We start from the raw sequence: 15361 nt of genomic DNA, 5'->3' as shown, positions 1-15361 counted from the left end.
TTTTTATATTTTTCTATTAGTTGTTTGGCCTTATAAACTAGATCTATTATTTTCCTCGTAAATACATTTTGTCTTGGTTCTCTGAATGAATGCTCATTACAACAAAATGCTGTCATTTCATAGTGTCCTAATTATGTTGATGTAGTGTGATTTGGCAATGATGAAGAAAACCCAATGTAGAAAACGTGTAAAGATACAAAGTGATGAAGACAGCAGTTTAAAAGCTCTTATTCTTTAAGATCCAGCATGTGATTTTTTTTGGTGTATTTTTTTTTCTTTTTTTTTTTTTTTTTCCTTTTTAAAAAGTATCTTTATAAATTAGCATGCATCATCCTTGATCATCTCCATACCCCTTACTTTTAAAAAATATATTTTGGCTATTAACTGGTATATGTCAGATGCTGCAGTCATTTTCAACCATTTGTCATTCCTTAATCTTGTATTTGCTCACGATTTTCTATTTTTTACTTGATATTCTCTTTATCTGGAATAGATTTCCTGTGTGCATGATGAACACTTCATTACCCAAGGTTCACATAAAGGATGCCTTTCTCCAAGAGGCTTTTTCTGTCATTCCCAGCAGAGTTTGGGACTTCGCTGTAGACTACAAAGGAAGTCTGTACTTCCTTTGTACTCTCAAATATCTCTTCTAGACATATCATGTTGTATTCAGTTTTAATTATAGTGCACCCCCACCTCTGAATTTCTCTTAATTTATTGGATTGGAGAGTTTTATTTTATTTTATTTTATTTATTTATTTTTTTTTGAGACGGAGTCTTGCTCTGCCGCCCAGGCTGGAGTGCAGTGGCTGGATCTCAGCTCACTGCAAGCTCCGCCTCCCGGGTTCACGCCATTCTCCTGCCTCAGCCTCCCGAGTTTTATTTTATTAATCTTCATGTACTTATACTGAAACCCTCATACAGGCTGGCATTTACTAGGCATTCTATAAAGTTGTATTGATTAAGAGGATGGGAATGATGGAAAAGTAAGAGCTATAAGGGGGTACTTATAAGGGTGATAAGAAAGCTACTTAAAAAGTTGGAGACATCTGAGAGAGAGTAATTTCTAATTCATAACAGAAAAATAAGGTAAAAATGGCTTTTTTTTTTTTTTTTTTTTTTTTTTTTTTTTTTTTTTTTTGAGACTGAGTCTTGCTCTTGTCACCTAGGCTGGAGCACAATGGCACGATCTCAGCTCACTGCAACCTCTCACTCCTGGGTTCAAGTGATTCTCCTGCTTCAGCCCCTGGAATAGCTGGAGTTACAGGCGGCCACCACCACACCCAGCTAATTTTTGTATTTTTAGTAGAGACAGGGTTCCGCCATGTTGGCCAGGCTGGTCTCAAACTCCTGACCTCGTGATCTGCCCGCCTCTGCCTCCCAAAGTGCTGGGATTACAGTTGTGAGCCACCGTGCCTGGCCAGTAAATGGCATTCTTATAACTTCAGTCCTCTTTGCTTTTCTCTTTAATACTGGGTAACATTACCAGTAATAATGAATGTAATATAATGAATTACATGTTAGATGTAATAGAATGTATACTATTTAGTAATGTTGGTAATTATTTTTGATAGCAAAGTTTATGCAACTTATTTCAACAAGAGCTAATACTGTGGTCTTTAGGAAAGCAAATATCAGTGCATCTTTGTTTTTATTATGTATTATGGAGCAAAATGTTTGCATACATAGAGATTTTTTTTATTAGGCATATGTAACATGCAAGTAAAATAACTTTTTGTAACTAAAAGCATTATGTCATCTTAATTTTATGTGATATACTCCACCAATAAGATCACTTTTAATTATTTGAAGGTGCACCGCCTCTGTCCTCTTTGGAAAAAGATAAAGAAATTGACCTTGAGTTACTTCAGGATCTAATGGAAGTTGATATTGATCCTTTAGATATTGATCTGGAAAAGGACCCTCTTGCAGCCAAGGTTTTTAAGGTATGATACATTAGAATATTCTTTGAAAAGAGGCTGGGCGCAGTGGCTCATGCCTTGTAATCCCAGCACTTTGGAAGGCCAAGGCGGGCAGATCACGAGGTCAAGAGATCGAGCCCAGCCTGGCCAACATAGTGAAACGCCGTCTCTATTAAAAATACAAAAATTAGCTGGGTGTGGTGGCACGCGCCTATAGTCCCAGCTACTCAGGAGGCTGAGGCAGGAGAATCGCTTAAACCTGGCAGGCGGAGGTTGCGGTGAGCCATGATCATGCCACTGCACTCTAGCCTGGCGACAGAGCAAGACTGCATCTCAAAAAAAAAAAAAAATTTATATATATATTTGAAAGGAAAGTCTTCCGTCTCATACTTTTGGCTTAGTAATTACTTAAAAGAGGAAAATATACATACTTACCACTAATGCAACTCATTATTCAGCATATTCAAAATTAAATTGCTGTAGGTACTACTATTGTAGTTTAAAAAAAATCAATGGAATGGTATAAAGAAAACTTACATTTTTATTAATATAGCTACTCATAATTATCATACAGTAATGAGAACCACCTTTAAGTATACAGAAGTATAGTTATAGATCACCAACATTTCAGACAGCCGTTTAAACCTCATCCAAGCTGAGTTCATTGCAGATTCTACTTGTATGTTAGCCTACTTCTTTTTTTTAAAGGAGAATCACCTATAATACTTTATGGTGGTACTGTTCTTTGGTCCATAAGAGATTTTATTAGCGATGCTACTTTCAATTTCTGAACATACAAGGTATTTTTAGATTTTGGCAGACAGTGAGGAGAAAATTACTGGACCATTCTTATAAATCATTAAAATTATAAGGGGATTTGGGAAATTTAAAGGGCGGATAGAATATTTAGTTTGTAGTTCTGTTTGGGTTTAGATAATGTAAATAATGTGTCATTCAGCCAAGAGGCAAAAATAAACCACAGATTTTTTTTCCATTATTTTAAGCCAATAAGCAGTACATGGTATGATTATTGGGGTGCTGATTATGGAACCTACAATTACAACCCTTACATTGGAGGTCTGGGAATTCCTGTAGCAAAGCCACCAGCAAACACGGAGAAGAACGGATCACAGACAGTTAGTGTTTCAGTCTCTCAGGGTAAGTGTATGTTTGTATTTTAAGGCATATGCTATTCTTAAAACAAGTCTCATATTTATGTATACTTTGTCCCTTGAGAAATTGAGCCTGGGTGTATGCCAGTGGGTTTAGTATCACAGCTGTGCCATGAGTACCATTCAGAACTGTTTCTCTGTAGTCAGTTTGGAGGAACTTCTATCTTTTTGACTGTCAGAATAACACCTAGCAAGTGTTGTGTGGGATTGGCAATGATTTTAATTAATTGTGCTGTATTTTAATTGTTGACTTTAATAGTAAACTTGTATTTTATTTATAAAGAGAATGAAGCTACATTAAATAGTTAAATATTATTTTTGCAGTTTTTTATTTTGAGATGGAGTCTTGCTCTGTTGCCCAGGATAGGGTGATCCCATCTCACTGCAACTGCCGCCTCTCAGGTCCAAGTGCTTCTCTTGCCTCAGCCTCTTGAGTAGCTGGGACTACAGGTGCATGCCACCAAGCCCAGCTATTTTTTGTATTTTTAGTAGAGACAGGGTTTCACCATGTTGGCCAGGCTGGTCTCAAGCTCCTGACCTCAAATGATTTGCCCGCCTTGGCCTCCAAAAGTGCTTGGATTACAGGAGTGAACCACCGTGCCCGGCTTTATTTTTGCACTTTTCTAGTCATGTAGGATATATGAGATGTGTTTAATTTTTTAAATAAAATATATTTTTCCCTTTTCAACCGTGCTCCTTCTGTTATAAAATATTTTTTAAAAATTTGAAACACACATTTACTAGAATGTTTCAAGTTCAAAGCAGAGAATTGTTTATTCTCCAGAACCATTTGAGAGTACATTGATAATTTGATGTCATTTTTGTTTTGTTTTGTTTTACAAATCAGGACATTCTTCTACATATACACATCAAGAAGTATATTCCCTTAAAATCAGGAAATTAACGTTACTGCTATCAAATACTGAGAGCCCATTCAAATTATAGTGGTTATCTAAATAATGTTCTTTATGCACAAGAGCCCAGGGAAGATAATGCATTGCATTTAATTGTCATGTCTTTTTAGTCTCATTCAGTCTGCAGTAGTTCCTCAGAGTTGACCTTCATGACACTGATGCTTTTGAAGATAGCAGGCCAGTTATTTTGTAGAATGATCCTCAGTTTGTGTTTGTATGCTATTTCCTTGTGATTAGATTGAGTTAATGTATCTTTGCAGGAATATCCCACAAATAATGCTCCCCCCTCCATTTCATTCAATTAGGTGGCCCATGATTTTGATCTCTCTCACTATTGGTGATGTTAAGTTTAACCACTTGATGAATGAGTTGTCTGCTCGACTTCTCCCTTGTAAAGTTACTCTTTTCCCCTCTGTAAAAATGTTTTGTTGTCGCTGGGTTTTTTGGGGGTACACACATGGTCTTGCTCTGTCACCCAGGCTGGATTGTAGTGGTGTGATTTCAGTTCCCTGCATTCTCTGCCTCCTGGGCTCAAGCAGTTCTCCTACCTGAGTCTCTCAAGTAGCTGGGACTACAGATGTGCGCCACCACGCCTGGCTAATTTTTGTATTTTTGTAGACATGGGGTTTCACCATTTTGACCAGGCTGGTCTCAAACTCCTGAGCTCAAGCAGTCTGCCCTCCTCAGCCTCCCAAATTGCTGGGATTAAAGGTGTGAACCACCGTGCCCGGCTGCTATAAAAAGTTTTTTGGGGGCTGGGGAGCAGAATGGTACTTGGAAACTATAACTACCCTGTTCCTTACAAAGTTTCTTTTTGAAAAAATTACTGGCCAGACGCGGTAGCTCACGCCTGTAATCCCAGCACTTTGGGAGGCCAAGGCAGGTGAATCACCTGAGGTCAAGAGTTCGAGACCAGCCGGGCTAACATGGTGAAACCCCATCTCTACTACAAATATAAAAAAAATTAGCTGGACATGGTGGCGGGCACCTATAATCCTTGGGAGCTGAGGCTGAGGTAGGAGAGTTGCTAAAACCTTGGGGGAAGAGGTTGCAGTAAGCCAAGATCATGCCACTGTACTCCAGCCTGGATGGTAGAGCAAGACTCCGACTCAAAAAAAAAAAAAAAAAACAGAAAGAAAAAGTTACTGTAATAGTTTATTCATTTAGTTTTGAATGGACTCATGATTTTTTATTCAGTGAATTATACCTTATTATCACTTTTTTTTTAATGTGGAAAAATGTAAATAACATAAAATTTTTCCTTTTTGTTTGTTGAGACAGGGTGTCACTATGTTGCCCAGGCTGGGTGAGCCCAGTCCTTCAACCTCAGCCTTTCAAGTAGCTGAGATTACAGCATACTCTACCACACCTGGCAAATTTATTATTTTGACCATTTTGTGTGTGTGTGTAGTTCACTGTCATTGAGTATATTCACAGTGTTGTCATCTGTTTTTTGATGTTCAAATTGTCTCAAATTTGACCAATAGGATCCCCCTTGAGATTTTCTCATCATTGTTTTAGCACTTCCTTGTTCTCTGGCAAAACATGATAGCCCAGGTTCATCTTTTACTTTAATCTGCCCCCCCCCCCGGGAATTAGTCACTTCTTAAAGGAGCATGGTATTTCAAAAACTTTTAAAGGAGAAATGTGGTTAACAGATGATGATTTCGTCATAGATAAATGTGTTGCTATTTTGGGACTGTTTCCATTTCCTCCTGGTGGACAGAGCTAGGGAGTATGTGTTTGTGTGTGCGTGTGAACACACACACTTGGCATCTATATTTCTATATCTGTCTGTATATCTTCAATATGATCAGTTCACATCAGTGTATCTGGATTTAATCTAATTCCATAGGGTTCATTTTAGCTTTCTTCTTTTCTGTATTTATAGCACTTTATTCTGACAGTAAGAAACCTGTTTCTCATTATCTTTAACGTCTTTGTTTCCATTATTGTTGCTTCACTTATTTAATATTTCTGTCTCTGTATAACCAACTGCCTGTCTCTACCCTCCTTTCCACAGATATTCTTCTCCTGCTGTGGCTCTGATACTGCATGCTAGGTGGTTGTTCTGTAAGAACAGACTCCTCCTCATCCTCTTTTGGGTTCAGATGTCAACATTTTATTGTAGGAGGTAGGACATGAGTAATAATTGTCAATGTTTTCTTTTTCTTTCAATTGCTTTTTGTAGCCCTGGATGCTCGCCTAGAAGTTGGACTTGAACAGCAAGCAGAACTCATGTTGAAAATGATGTCTACCCTGGAAGCAGATTCCATTTTACAGGCATTAACAAATACATCTCCTGCGTGTAAGTAAAATTACCATTTTTAGAGTATTGAGGTGAATGATTCAATTCTTCATCATTTTCAGGATTCATCAAGGACAGATTTTTAAATTCCACGATGTGAGTCTGAGGGGACTTAGTATGTAGCACTTTCCCGGCTCCAAGTTACTAGCAAGTTGAAAACTAAGACAAAGGATTAACAAATGCAGGGAGTGTCATGCAGAATACCTCCGTGTAGTGCTCTCAGTTCAGTGTAGAAACCTCCACTGTATTTTGTGGAGATTTTTTGTTTACCGTATTGTTGTAAGGTTAAAATTCCTATGGAAGCCTGCATACCTGCCTGTGAGTTCATTGCACTATTCCAAATTTATGATGAAATAGATTTTTTTATAGTAACATCTTTATCATCCTTAAAGACTAGGATAGAGGATATAGTGTAGGATGACAGCCAAATAGACCTGTTAACTGAACGTCAGAATTGAGAGGATTTCCTACCTAATAACCTACAGAAAAGAAAGGCCAACTTTTTCATAAAGGACTAATAGTAAATATTTTAGGCTTTGCTTGCCATATGGTGTGTACTGAAACTACTCAACTCTGACTTGGTTGCAGGAAAACAGCCATAGATGATATGTAAATGAATGGGCATGCCTGTGTTACAAGAAACAGGTAGCCTGCAAGAGCTGGCCATCCCGTTATGGTTTGGTTTCCTTGATGAGGTTTACGCAAGTCTGGAACTGGATAGACCTCAGGGGAGTACAGTTGAAATAGCACTGTGTTTTTCAAGGACAGATTGGGGAGCAGTGCTGAGAAGAGGGTGCTGGTTTTTGTTTTCTTAGGCCTGCATATTGCTTCACCTTCTCTAGGGCAGAGTGAAGAAGGGGTAGAGATAGTAGGTAGAACCCAATAAAATTACAGATACTTCTCTTATGGAGAATTCACAACCATTTCAACAGAGAAATTAGAGTTTTAAGATCTTCCCTATGTTAAATTGAATTCTTTCAGTCTGCAATCTTCATTTGTTTCTTGCTTTAGAGGGTATCAAAGGAAGGGAAAAAGGAAAAACAGAAGGAGTGGTCTAGTGTTCTATAATCTTAGTATTGGTACACAAATATTCTTGTATCTTATCTCCCAGGCAATGTGGGGATCCCTTTTGTAGGGTCCAGTGTCTGCATGATTAGAGATAACTCAGTACTGCCCAAAGCAGCCCTTTTCTTTATTAGACATTTCTTATTTAAAACTACTTATTAGAATATCTTTTTGTAATTCTACTGAAAGGATATTTGAAAAAAAAAGAATAAAAAAGAAAATCTGTTTGAAATTGGTGTATCCTCTTTATAGTCTATCTTTTGATTATCCTCTGCACAGCTGTCTCTCTTTTTAGTATAATAATAAAATAAGGCTCTAAATATATGATAAAGCTCTTAGTGTCCTTGTATTTCTCTGGTTCCCATGAGTATATGCTCATTTAATTAGTTTCGTATGTAACCTGGGCATCAGAACTTCTGAAAGCTCCCCAGATGATTCTAATCTATAGTCATTGTTAAAGATGATTAAATTAGAATCTAGATTATTCTAAAACTGCCTTATCAATAATAGTCAGGAGTCTTATTTCTTTCCCTTTACTTTCCCTCCTTTATTAATTGGAAAAAAAATGCAAATAAAAATTGCTAGAAAAGGTTCTTTGCCTTTTTTTATTGGTTGAGTCCTATGAATTTGGGAACTTCTCTCTTTGGTCATTGTCTTTTTTACTTTCAAGTAATGTTATAAAACCTCGTTTTTCAAATACTAAATACTGTTTTGAACCATTCTAAAGAATGCAGTTTTGATTTTTAAAAACAATTTAACCTATTTATACATATGAATAACCAGTTAACACATATCCTGATACTTTATGTATAAAATTATACTTGTGTTTAATTTTCAGTATCACAGTCTCCCACTGGAACAGATGATTCCCTTCTAGGGGGTTTACAAGCAGCAAACCAAACCAGCCAGCTTATTATACAGTTATCATCTGTCCCAATGTTAAATGTTTGTTTCAACAAACTTTTTTCCATGCTTCAAGTCCATCATGTTCAGGTATGACTTCAGGAGAAATGGTGTATTTTTACATATTAATGTTAGCCTGGTAAAAAATGAAACTAACTGGGAAGTTCATTCTAAACCTGTCAGGGATGAGTTCTTTATTATATTCAGTTGGAAAAACATTAGAAATATTTTGATTACCGAAGTAATCACAGTTTCTCAATGATGGACCACTGATAATTTTAATGATTTTAAGCTTCAGTACTTTAATTCCTACTACGCATACACACACCTGTGATTTAGAGACGTGAATCATAGGGCATGGTAGTTTGAGTTTGTAGTCCTAGCTACTCAGGAGGCTGAGGCAGAAAGATTGCTTGAGGCCAGGAGTTCGAGACCAGCTTGGGCAGCAAAACACTAGATCCTGTCTCTAATAAAATAAAAAAATTAACCAGGTGCAGTAGCACATACCTACAGTTCCAACTACTTGGGAGGCTGAGGCGGGAGGATGGCTTGAGGCCAGGAGTTCAAGATATAGCAGACCTGGTCTCAAAGAAAAAAAAAATGACTTGAATCACCTGTTTTAATTTAGAAGAACCTTTTTATGAGATAATTTATAAGTTTTAATTCAGGTAAATTTTGTGTCTTCAAGAATTTTAAGATGTGTTTGCTGATCAACTAATTAACTAGAAGATGCTTTTAAGTGTGAAGAAGAAGTGTTTAATAGAAAAGGTTATTTACTCATGACAAGAATTTAAACATAAGATTTTTGTTTAAATTGTGTTTCATAATATAATAGGTACATTTTTCTCCTGTCAATTTTCATTCTTTTTCAGTTGGAGTCACTTCTCCAATTGTGGCTCACACTGAGCCTGAATTCTAGTTCATCTGGAAACAAAGAAAATGGAGCAGACATATTTTTATATAATGCTAATAGAATACCTGTCATTTCATTAAATCAAGGTAAGATTTATTAGGAGAAAAATCATTATAGTCTAAATAACAAGCTTAAAAGGTAATTATTAGGTTAAAATATACCTAATCTTTGTCATTAAGTGTTATAACATTCTAGTGGGGAAAAAGCAGAATACCTTTTTAAAAAGATGCACTGACTTACTGATTAGCAGGAAAGATACAGGGAGACCTTGCTGAGAATAGAAGACTCTTACTCTCTGGTCTGTGGTATGCCTGTATGCAACTAAAATTTACAATGTTCTGTTACTCTTTTATATTTTCTTGAAGTTTTGTCTGATCTGTCAAAGCAGGTTGGTTTATTATTTTTCATTTTTTAAAACTATGAGTTAGCCCCTGGAGGAATTAGTCAGCTGGAGAAACTTGTCAGTTTCCTGTAGAAGTTGTGTGTGTTTCTTGGCAAATATAAGAGTGTGGGAATGGTGGTAGTAAAATAATACAACAGGAAAAGAATTAGCCTTCAGCTCTAGCTACAGGAATCTATTTTAGTTATATTTAAAGAAAAATAAAAATGAGAATCTGTTCCTGATGCTTTCTTCCTTGAGTGGTGCATCCTGTAGCTTGCTTGGCTCTTACACAGTGAGTCTTCCAATGTTAGTGCCAGCCCCACTGGGTCATGGGTTCTACTTACATCTGCACTGTCTCAGCACCAGCCAACCCTTCTTTAATTGATAGGTTTCCATCTCTTCCACTATATTATTATTATTATAAAATTTGTTTTCGTCTGTTTTTAATTTTATTATGAAAAATATTAAATATATGTAAAAAACAAAAGAGTAAAAAACACTTATTCCGGCCGGGCGCGGTGGCTCAAGCCTGTAATCCCAGCACTTTGGGAGGCCGAGACGGGCGGATCACGAGGTCAGGAGATCGAGACCATCCTGGCTAACACGGGGAAACCCCGTCTCTACTAAAAAATACAAAAAACTAGCCGGGCGAGGTGGCGGGCGCCTGTAGTCCCAGCTACTCAGGAGGCTGAGGCAGGAGAATGGCGTAAACCCGGGAGGCGGAGCTTGCAGTGAGCTGAAAAAAAAAAAAATATATATATATATATATGTATATATATAGTTATTCCTAGCTGGGCACAGTGGCTCCCACCTGTAATACCAGCACTTTGAGAGGCCGAGGTGGGCAGATCCCTTGAGGGCAGAAGTTTTAGATCAGCCTGGCCAACATGGTGAAACCCCGTCTTTAGAAAAAAAATACAGAAATTAGCCGGCTGTGTTGACGCACGCCTATAATACCAGTTTTTCCAGTATCCATTTTTGTTTTCAGCTGCCAGTTTTGTAGAGTGAGGATTTTTAGTAAATTGTATTGAAGTAGAAATGCCTATAGTTTGGAAAGTACAACAAACTGATAGTGATAACATCGCATTTCAGGTGTAGTGGGCTGAGCTTTAAACTTTATCCTAAAATGTTACTGATTCTTCACGCTTTAGTTGTATTTAATGGAGAATTCCTTTTATTTGCATGTTTTGGAGATACTAAAGAGCTGATTTAAAGAAATATTGTCTTGTTTTTTAATTTATTCTTTTGACTTTTAATTCTTCATAAACGTTGTTTTTCTGAAAAATATTTTCCCTTTCTCTTTTCTGCATAGCATCAATAACTAGCTTTCTCACAGTGCTAGCTTGGTATCCCAATACTTTGCTCCGGACGTGGTGCCTTGTGCTTCATAGCCTAACACTCATGACAAACATGCAGCTTAATTGTAAGTTCATAAATTTATTCATTTAAATCTCTGACATGTACTTTAGTGTTCTACTGTTGGATTCTTAAAACAGAATTTTCCAAGGAGTGGTATACTTGTCAAAGTGATTGAGTTGGCCAGATGTGGTGGCTCACGCCTGTAATCCCAGCACTTTAGGAGGCTGACACGGGTGGATCACTTGAGGTCAGGAGCTTGAGAGCAGCCTGGCCAACATGGTGAAACCCTATCTCTACCAAAAATACAAAAGTTAGTGGTCGCCTGTAGTCCCAGCTACTTGGGAGACTGAAGCACGAAAGTCACTTGAACCTGGAAGGCGAAGTTTGCAGTGAGCTTAGATCACGCCACTGCACTCCAGCTTGGGTGACAGAGCAAGACTGTGTCTCCAATAAAAGTGATTGAGTTTTTTATTTTAACATGTCTCTTCTGAATTAGTTCTTGTATATCCTTTGTGCTTGTTTACTTTGATAATACAGTCTCATACGTCTTGTTAGATGTTCAAATCGTATTTTTACCTTTTAAAAACTTACTAAAAGAAAATTGCTTTTAGAGTACAAAGGCAGGTTTTTACATTTCATCTAAGTTTTTATGTTATTCTTTTAAGATACCTTTGTACTTAAAAATGATTTATTCATTATTATATTCATAAACATACATAACTAGATTCCTGGGTTTTGTTTAATAATTTAAATAATTGCTTAGCTTTAAAATGCTATTATCTTTTTTCATTTGGAATATATTTTCCAAAAATGAGGTCAAAAGCATCACTATGATACTGAAGGTGGATTTCATGCAAAAAGGATATTTTATTCATCTCAGAAAACTATTGTGTTACCTGTACGTTAGTTCACAGTTAACCTGTATACAACTAACATGCAGAAAGGAATAATTTTGCCACAACTTATTTTAGAAAACTCAAAAGTTTACCTGAAAAGTAGATCTCTGACTGTTTCTGGAAGGGGAAGATAGTTAGAATAGGCTTTCCAAATAAGAGTCAGGACCTAGTTATATCTTTTCTATTTGACTGTACTAAATAAGATGTACATTAAGCTTGAGGTATTTTCACAATCAGAAGGGGGCAGAGGAGACAGATGGTAGACAGTAATCCTAGCACTTTGGGAGGCTGAGGTGGGCAGCCCAATCACAAGGTCAGGAGATTGAGACCATCCTGGCTAACATGGTGAAACCCCGTCTCCACTAAAAGTACAAAAAAATTAGCCGGGCGTGGTGGCGGGCGCCTGTAGTCCCAGCTACTTGGGAGGCTGAGGCAGGAGAATGGCATGAACCCAGGAGGTGGAGGTTGCAGTGAGCCGAGATCACACCACTGCACTCCAGCCTAGGTGACAGAGCGAGACTCCTCAAAAAAAAAAAAAAAAAAGAAATTGAAACTCCTTTAATAAACTGTAATTACTAGGAATATATGAATTTTCCTTGGAACTAAAAGATGCTTTTAAATACTGCATTTCCATTATTTCATTGTTCATTTCTTAAGAGGTTTTTAAAAAATGTTTTATAGCTGGTTCCAGCAGTGCCATTGGAACTCAGGAGAGTACTGCTCATTTGTTGGTTTCAGATCCAAACCTTATTCATGTATTAGTGAAATTTCTTTCTGGCACCAGTCCACATGGAACAAATCAACACAGTCCACAGGTAATGTGATGTTTAGCCTGGGATATGCCCAGACTATTCAATAAACAGTATTTGTAATGTAAAGCTATGTAATTTTTTAATTGCTAAAGTATTAAATAATAGCCTTTTATGTATCAATATAATAAAAAAAGGTTTTGTTATTTGTAATAATCGCTATACTGACACTAAATAATAGCAGGTGGTAAGTTAACCTCTTAGAACAGTGATACTAGGTTTTCATGTAGATACATATTTTTGGCATTAATTTTGGATAACTGGAGACATTCTGAGTAAATACTGCAAGGGTAGAGAAACGTTTCAAAAATTTTGGAATCAAAATACATTTTAATATGTCATATTTGATTACTTCCATCAAGATTATCAGTTTACCTTAAACGTTTTATGATGTTAATGATTTTGCTTAGCAAAAAATAATATTGCTCAGGGCTTATAAACATTTTCTGTTTCGCTGTAAATTTTCCTTTGTATCAGTTTAATTTCTTGTTATGTTATACTGCTTCTGTGTAAATTATTTCTACTTCATTATATTTCTTTTAAAGTAAAAATATATTTAGCATTTAAAACATCTTTTAAAATCAAGGTTATTCAAGATTATCTTGCAAGTTTATCATTTTAAAATTCTTGGATTTGCTGCCAGATAAATTCTGATTTAGTTGTCCTCAACAGTCCAGTTTTTCCTATTAATTCATTTATTCGGTGTTTAAGAGGCTTCTATGTGCTTATTCTAGCTACTAGAGATACAGTATTTACCAAGATCAAATATCTGCCTTCATAGAACTTTAGTCAATACTCTAATACTTAATATATTTTAATTTTATATGTCTTAATAAAATAAATGAGACAAGGAACAAGTAAGAGAGAGGAAACTAACTTACAATTAGATTGGGACAGGGTTTTGGTAGGGGCAGAGACATGTTATCAAGTGATTATTATACTTAAAGATTGATTGAATTTGTAACAGGAAGACTCCTCGGGATCACCAACTCTGACTTAATTATTTTACATGTAAGAAAACATGCATCAGCTACATTGCCCCAAATTACATAACTAGTTATTGGTATAGCTAGGTGTCAGTGAACAAGGCATTGCAAAAAATAATATTTTCTTTGTTTTTTAATAAAAGACAGGAGGAAATAACTTTTTAAAACTTTTTAAGTTGTTGAAGATTGAGCTTTCCTACTGATATCTTGGTTTTGTATAGGAAGTTTTGATAAGAAAGCTATGATTTGTATGCTCAGTATCAGAAATTAACTTTATTTAACTCTAAAATAGTTTGGAGGATTATGTTCTGTTTTATTTTTCCAGAACTCCTCCAAGGTTTTATGAATTGTTCATCAAGCCAAATTAGGATCAAGTAGAATAATATGTAGAAGTGTTAGAGCACATTCCAAAATGTACTTCAGGTTACTTAGTGCAGTGTTCACTATCATTTCTTTCATTGATGAGTTAGAAGTTTGGGGAAGCAGTTTTTTTTTTTTTTTTTTGACTTGGTATAAATTTATTTTTATTTAGTTTTTGTTTTGTTTTTCACTTAGCTTATGCTTGCTTTGCTAGTTGTTAGAAACATGACCTTTTATGGATCATTTTACCTCTCTGCTCCTGAGTTATTTGATTTTGAAATGGGATAATTAAGAAAGTTATTTGTGAAAATCTATGTTGAAGTTATTTATACTCTAGAAAGCGTTATAAAAGTATTTATTGTGTAATTCAGGTGCACTTTTTTCAGTATTGAGTTCAATAAACCTAATATAGTTGTGCTGTATAAACCATAATGAAAAAGTATTAACAGTATTTTTATTTGCAGTTCAAAATAAATACATCAAGACCTAAAAAATTCATTTTCTGCTATCATTAATACTTTTGCTTTTCTCCTATGAAAAGTTACAGTGTATAGCTTTTGACTTTATACCTGATAATTTTTAAATGAGTGATTTTTAACATGTTATCAGTAAGCAGTTTTCAGTGAATATACATTTCTTTTCAGGTTGGTCCCACAGCTACACAAGCTATGCAAGAATTTCTTACTCGATTACAAGTGCATCTTTCTTCAACATGTCCTCAGATATTCAGTGAATTTTTGCTCAAGCTAATTCATATACTTTCAACTGAAAGGTAAATTTTTGTGTACTAATTTTTTCCTGATATAGAAGTAACATGTAATTCTCCAAATATACTTTTCTTTAACATTTGTTGGGAATTTATCTGTAAGCAAATAAGCAGGAGGACAGTAGGAAGAGGGAAGGATTTATTGGTGTGTTTCCTGATTGTTTTCATTTCATTTCATTATGGTTCTCCCAAGTCCTTCTGTCTCTAATGTCTTTAATATGAAAGGAATACAGTTGACTTGCTTTTAATGGTTAATAGTTATTATAAGCTTTTTAAAAGGTGAAATTTATTTTGAAGCTGTTTAAAGTTACCAGTGATTTTATATATAAGATAACCTGAAAAATAGAGCTTATAAAAGAAAATTACATACTTCTGTAGAAATTCTAAATAAATTTATTAACAAAATCAGACTCTGTTATAAGAATAAATTTTGACCATAATGGGTTGATGATTGTAATGCATGAATGTTTCAATATCATATATCTCTTATTAATGTCATTGTTTTTCATTCTATATTTCTTAAAATCCAACATTACTTTCTGATGAAAACTTTTTTTTTTTGTTTTGTTTTTTTTTTTTTGAGATGGAGTCTTGCTCTGTTGCCAG

At 35.6% G+C, this 15361-nt stretch overlaps 1 protein-coding gene across 33 annotated transcripts in view; it reads left to right on the top strand.

The window, feature by feature from the left end:
• Window positions 1–15361, top strand: part of BIRC6 (baculoviral IAP repeat containing 6) — a 255908-nt gene that overhangs the window by 116919 nt on the left and 123628 nt on the right. For all 33 annotated transcript variants that reach the window (XR_013402861.1, XM_077959773.1, XM_077959772.1 and 30 more), the window contains 8 exons: window positions 1813–1946; window positions 2927–3080; window positions 6200–6316; window positions 8220–8374; window positions 9157–9283; window positions 10892–11002; window positions 12516–12649; window positions 14634–14761. Coding sequence is in view for 32 of the 33 variants with exons in the window: in XM_077959773.1 (XP_077815899.1) it covers window positions 1813–1946; window positions 2927–3080; window positions 6200–6316; window positions 8220–8374; window positions 9157–9283; window positions 10892–11002; window positions 12516–12649; window positions 14634–14761 (1060 nt within the window). In the remaining variant the exon portion in view is untranslated. The remainder of the gene's footprint in view (window positions 1–1812; window positions 1947–2926; window positions 3081–6199; window positions 6317–8219; window positions 8375–9156; window positions 9284–10891; window positions 11003–12515; window positions 12650–14633; window positions 14762–15361) is intronic.

Source organism: Macaca mulatta, chromosome 13, assembly GCF_049350105.2.
Source record: "Macaca mulatta isolate MMU2019108-1 chromosome 13, T2T-MMU8v2.0, whole genome shotgun sequence".
NCBI classification, from domain to species: Eukaryota; Metazoa; Chordata; class Mammalia; order Primates; family Cercopithecidae; genus Macaca; species Macaca mulatta.
Note: the sequence above shows the minus strand (reverse complement) of the source record. Positions and strands in the feature narration are given on the sequence as shown.